Source organism: Octodon degus, unplaced genomic scaffold (assembly GCF_000260255.1).
Source record: "Octodon degus isolate 3935 unplaced genomic scaffold, OctDeg1.0 scaffold00110, whole genome shotgun sequence".
NCBI classification, from domain to species: Eukaryota; Metazoa; Chordata; class Mammalia; order Rodentia; family Octodontidae; genus Octodon; species Octodon degus.
The window spans coordinates 4,708,743-4,715,402 of NW_004524686.1; the positions used below are offsets into that span (position 1 = coordinate 4,708,743).

Below are 6,660 nucleotides of genomic sequence, written 5' to 3' on the forward strand. Positions count from 1 at the left end.
TACAGATGAATGTCCATTTTGTATCTGTGTGTTCAAAGTGGTTAGGATAGATATATAGTTACATTCTGTTAATGAATAGAATGATTTGTTCTAATAGTGTTTGTAAATAGGATGTCGAGTCCGCATCTTGTGCAGCAATTAACCACTAAGAAGAATGTATGCAATGTGTTAATTATTTAAACTGTCCTAGCGATTTGATTTGAAACTGTCTCATTGCTATTTGTTTATCAATAAAATTATGGCAAAAAAGAAAAAAAAAGAAAAGTTAAGCCATATTAATATGCTGAGCTGTAAAAGGCTCAAGTCAACAACTCCTGACATTGCCAGTCCTACTGATAGCCCACTAATATTATGGACTTCGGGTCATTCATTTCTATCTAAGATCATTGGGGCCAGGGAGATGGCTCAGTGGAATAAGTGCTTACCTGGCAAGCGCAAAGGTCTGAGTTCAATCCCTGGTTCGGCAAGTAAATCAATAAATAAATAAATAAGATCATTAATGTGCATAGCAATTATATTATTACCACAAATGTTCACCCACTATGTACAACCCAATAGCAACAGTGATTTTACAAATGAAGTAAGGGTTTCTACATAAAATACAGGACATTTGCTTAAATTAAACTTGTTACTAAAATGTTACTCATTCCTCAACTGAAATTCAAACTTAATATATAATAGGTGTACATATTATTCTTGGTATTTAAATTTTTAAAAATTATTATGTAAAAGTTACATTGCCATTAATCACCTTCAAAATACTCTCTCTCACTTCACAGACACTTTTTCCATCATTTGTGGTATCTTCTGAGGCAGTTACAGAAATCTTCTTTGGTGTCTTTATAAGGAGTGATCATAAGATGAATACACCTGCCAAGGGCCATCCGTCAGAACGCATGTTTGTAAAAACATTACAGTTTATGTTCGCATCCACCTTATTCACTAGAACTGGCACTGTGCTGTTTCTGACCCATCCCCAAAAGTCAAAATGACCATGAGAGGTAAATGCATTGAATCCATTTAGGACCAAGGTGGCCATCATAGCACTACTAGACACTCTCAAAAAAGGACTCCAGAACTGTTTCAGAAAGTGGAGTGATGAGGTTTGCCGCGAAGGGGAGTATTTAGAGGGAGTCTAATGGCAGAATATCTTTTATAGTAATAACTTTTTACATTTAAAGACCCACTGTAATGCGGGCCAGTGAGAAACCTCAGTAGACTAAGTGTCTGCTTAGACAAACACAGGGACAAGTGTTCCATTGCCATGCACCACATTCCATGACAGACCCACTCCTGGGGTGCACTGAGCAGGTAAATGATCCAGGTATGGTGGCGCAGACCTGTACTCCCAGCCTTGGGGTGGCTGAAAACATGATCACTACGAGTCCGAGCTGCGTAGTGAGACCTTGTACCAAATACATAAATGGGGGGGGAGATCCACTGTATTTTTCATTAGCACCTTGCATCTTATATTTTTATTAGCTAAGTTTGGCAACCCAGAAAACCACTAGAGAATAGAAATTGGCATATAAATATCAAAACAGGGCTGGAGTGATTGCTCCATGGCTTAAGCGCCTGTTTGGCAAGCACTAGGACCAGGGTTTGATCCCCGGCATCACATGCCACCTTGGCCCCCATTCCCAAGAGCACTGAGCCAGCCACCAATACTGGGTGTGGTGGCATGCGCCTATAATGCCAGCGCTGGGAATGCTGAGACAGCAGTTTCAGTATGAGTCCAAGCCACATGGTGAGACCCTCTACCAAATACATACAAAAAGAAATGAATCAAGCATAAAATGAAAGTTGTTTTTATTTTAGAAAAAATATTATGTTGTTATGATAGTTTGGGTGTTTTATTGTAATTACACAATCACATTTATTCTGTAGATGAATGAAATCTTACTGTGATTTTCCATATACGCCTATATCATATTTTGATCATATCCAGCCTCCCTGCTGTCCTCTCTTCCACTATCCTCTGTCCCACAACATGCACCCCTTTCTCTTCCATAGGATTCTATCTTCTACTTCCATGTCATGTTTATTTTCTATATATTTATTTGTAGTTTCCATGTACGAAAGAAAATATGGTTCTTATTTATGTGTTTATCTAATTTCACTTTAAATAATAATGTGAAGTTCTACTCATTTTCCTACAAATGACATGACTTTATTTTTCTTTATGGGTGAATAATACTCCATTGTGTATATATTCCATATTTTTGGTATCCATTCATCTGTCGCCATGTCCCTAAGACGATTGCTTGACGTGGCTGTGTGAATAAACACGCAACTGCAGGTCTGTTTTTCATATAATGAGTTTCTTTTCTTCATCATGTTCCCAAGACTGGTAAAACTGGATTGTAGGACAAATTTAGGGTTTTTTTTGACTAAAATCCTATTTTTTTTAGTACCTGCACTGATTTACAACTGTACCATCAGTGTAAAAGGCTTCCATTTTTGCTACCACTGTGAAAGCGTTTGGTTGGTCTTTCTTCGTTTCTTTCTTTTGTCTTTTTTGAAACAAAATACAGGACAGTGATAGAATCTCAATGAAATTCTGATTTTCATTTCTGTGATGGCTGAACTGTTACATCTTTTTCGTATATTTATTGGCTATTTATACTTCTTTTGAGAAGTGTCTGTACAGATACTTTGCCTATATATTGGTTTGATTGTTTCTTCTGTTAACTTTTTGAGTTTTTAAATATTCTGGATAATAATCCTCTGTCACATGAATAACTATCCAAAATACTCACCCATTGTATAGCTGTCTCTTCACTCTGTTTATTGCTTCTTCTGAAAAGCAGCTTTTTAATTTGATGGAATCCAATTTGTCTGTGATCATTTTGTTTTCCCCACACACTTACTGAAGAGGCATGTGTTGTTGTCAATATATGTCTTAGTATTTTCATCAAGAATTAAATGGCTGAATATGTGCTAGTATATTTCTAGTTTTTATAATCTAGTCCATTGCTTCATGTGTCTGTTTTTATTCCAATATCATGATGTCTTTGAACTACATCTTAAATATATTTTGAAATCTCAGGTTGCTAATGTTCCAATATTGCTCATTTTGCTCATGATTACTTTTGCTATTCAAGGTGTGTTGTGTTTCCCTATAAATTTTAGTATTATTTATTCTAATTAGGGAAGGAATATCATTCATATATGATTAGAATTGTAATGAATCTGTACATTCATTTTCTTAGTATGTCCATTTTAAAGTTATTGATTCTCTTAATTCATGAACATGGAACATCTCTACAATTTATAGTGTAATTTCATCAATTTATTTCTTCAACTCACCTGCTTGGTATGTTTATTCCTACTTTACATTTTAGAAAATTATGAATGTGACTTTTTTAATCTTTAGTACAGGGTCTACAGGGTCTCACTACACAGATCGGACTCGTAGTGATCCTCCAGTTTTCAATCTCCTAAATGCTGGGATTACAGGTATGTGCCACCACACCCAGTCTCTATCACCATCTCAGCACACTTTGGGGGTGGGGCTGGTGCAGCACGCTGGGATTGACCCCTGAAGCTGCACTGTCTAAGGAGGCACTTTAGTCCACTGAGCTATCTGGCCGACCCTGGAATGTGATTGTTTTTGCTGACTGCTTTCTCAGCAAGTTCATAATTGGAATATAGGAAAGCTACTGATTTTCATATGTTGATTTTTTTATTGTACTACTTTGTTTAATTTGATTTTTTAAATTTTATTTTATTAGTACACGTGTGAAGCACATGAAGTTTACATTCATTTGAGGGATCTTAACTCTAAGCATCTTTTTTAATTTTAGGGTAGGGTCTACAGGGTATTTCGGATCTCACTACTAGATTGGACTTGTAGTGATCTGCCTGTTTTCAGGCTCCCAAGAGCTGGGATTACAGGCGCGTGTCATCATGCCCAGTCTCAGTTGTCATCTCAGCCCAGGAATTGAACCCCACGCCTGCTTGCAGGCACTTTAATCAATTGAGCTATTTGGAAGGCCCTTCTAAGAGTCTTTTGGTGGGATCTTTATATTCTTATATTTATAGAATCATACCATCAGCAAACAAGGACAATTTGACTTCCACCTTGCCTATTTGTATGTCTTTTATTTTTTTCTCTTACTTGACTGCTCTGGATAAAATTTCAAGTATTGCATTAAGGAACAGTTGTAAAAGTGAACACACATGTACTATTCTTGATTTGGGAGGAAATGCACTCAGTTTTTCACCAGTTAGTATAACTGACTGTGCATTTTTAGGATATGGCCTTTATAATACTAAGGTAGGATTCTTTTATAATTATCTTCTTTGGAGCTTTCATCATGAAGGGATATTGAATTGTGTCAGTTATTTTCTGTGTCTATTCATATGATCATGCAATTGTTATCCTTAATTCTATTTATGAAACATATTACATTAATTGATTCACATATGTTGAACCATGCTTACATTTCTAAAATGAAATCAACTTATAGATGTTCTCTTTAATACACTGTTAAATTTAATTTCCAAGTATTTTTCAGGGTTTGCATCTATACTCAGAGTTTTATTTGTATTATGTCTTTATCTGCTTTTCTTATGAGACTAATACTGGTTGCATATAATGAATCTGGAAAAATTCTTACCTTTCAGTGCCTGACGTTGTGGCCACCAGAGAATCTCTGGCCTGGTTTCTGCATAACAATATCTTCCATTAAAATTGAGTGTGTCTTGTCTGAGAACTTCAGGTGTGGTGAGCCTCCAGGATGGGAGGAAGCATCCAACTCCCTGTTCTTCGTAGACATTCCTGTAAAACGGGTTTGCCAGTGGAATTCACTCACCAAGCAAGTACGGCGAGTGACCATGGATGCCCCAGTTAGCTCGGTGGTCTTTCCCCAGAAGGGAGCCTATGTCGCCACCAGCGGAACAAAGTTCTGTGCTTTGAACTGGGAAGATAGGTCAACAGTAGTCCTGGCCCAGGTGGATCAAGATAAGAAAAACAATCCATTCAATGATAGAAAAGTGGATCCTGCTGGGAGATACTTTGCTGGCACCATGGCTGAGGAAACCGCCTCAGCAGTTCTTGAGCAGCACCAGGGGGCGCTCTACTCCCTTTTTCCTGACCACCATGTGAAGAAGTATTTTTTTTTTTTTTGCTGCTGAAAAATTTTTTTTCTCATAATTTTATTGATAAACAAATAGCAATGAGACAGTTTCAAATCAAATTGGTAGGACAGTTTCAATAATTAACACATTGCATACATTTGAAGAAGTATTTTGACCAGGTAGACATCTCAAATGGTTTGGATTGGTCCCTGGACCACAAAATCTTCTATTACATCCACAGCCTGTCCTACTCCGTGGATGCCTTTGACTATTACTTGCAGACAGGACAGATCTCCAAGCGCAGAAGTGTTTACAAGCTGGAGAAAGATGAGCACATCCCAGACGGAATGTGTACTGATGCAGAGGGGAAGCTGTGGGTGGCCTGTTACAATAGAGGAAGAGTGATCCCTTTAGATCCTGTGACAGGGAAAAGACTTCAAACTGTGAAGTTGCCTGTTGAGAAAACAACTTCATGCTGCTTTGGAGGAAAAGACTACTCTGAAATGTACGTGACCTGTGTCCCATAAGGAATAGACCCTCAGGGTCTTCTGAAACAGCCCAAAGCTGGCAGAGTTTTCAAGATAACTGGCCTGGGGGTCGAAGGCCTTACCCCCTATTCCTACACAGGCTGAAGAACAGGTCTTCTTTCCTGCTGCATGAGACTTTGAAGACAACTGGAAAATTCTGTAGCCTAAAAAATTCAATCTAATTAGAAAAAACTGGTTTAATTTTAATGTATAAATTTAGGGGTGCTAGAGATTGAACCAGGGTCTACCACATGCTAAGCATAAGCTCTATCACAGAGCTACAACCCAAGCCTTATTAATTTATATTTTTCAAAGAGCATTTTATAGAGGATGACAGGTGGTTTTGATAATATACTATAAGGCCATCTGTAAAAAGGTCTGTAAAGCCAACTGTGGTTACACACGCCTGTAATCCCAGCACTCAGGAGGCTGAGGCAGGAGGATTGGGGTGAGATCAAGGCCAACCTGGGCTACATTGTGAATTCAAGGCCAGCCTGAACTGTAAAGCAAGACCTTGTCTCAATAAAATAAGAAGGTCTGCAGAAGGGCAAAGCATTGTTCATCTGTCTACCAGCCCTTGATCCTTTGAACATTGCTCAGAGGGTTTGGAAGAGGAAAATATCTGTTCTTTATTCTGCATTCCATACTTAATATATACCTAAAGCTTCAAAAAAAAACTAATCAATAGATACTTAGTGAATTATTACAAGTATGTTCCCCTTTGTTTTCACTTTAATCTCACAAAATATACCATGATGCTAACAAAAATAATTCTTACCTTTCCTATTTTATGGAATATTTTGATGAGTATTGGTATTAGTTTCCTTAAATGTCCGATAAAATTGAGCAGTAAATCCTTCTTTTCCTGGGGATTTCATTATTGGGAGACTCCAATTGTTTTATTGACTGGTTCAATCTCACTGCTTGCTATTGCTTTGTTAAGGTTCATTGATATCTTATGAATTCAATTCATGACATCATATATTTCTAGAAATCAAATTTCTAATTTCTTCTTGAATTTCTAATTTATTAATATAGTTTTCAAAGTATT

General features: G+C 37.2%; 1 protein-coding gene across 1 annotated transcript; it reads left to right on the forward strand.

The window, feature by feature from the left end:
- Window positions 1–4,813: 4,813 nt before the first annotated feature.
- Window positions 4,814–5,624, forward strand: LOC101582099 (regucalcin-like). Its single transcript, XM_023699095.1, has 2 exons — window positions 4,814–5,114; window positions 5,249–5,624. The coding sequence occupies exons 1-2, from the start codon at window positions 4,840–4,842 to the stop codon at window positions 5,607–5,609; spliced, it is 636 nt and encodes a 211-aa protein (XP_023554863.1). The 5' UTR covers window positions 4,814–4,839; the 3' UTR covers window positions 5,610–5,624.
- Window positions 5,625–6,660: the final 1,036 nt, after the last annotated feature.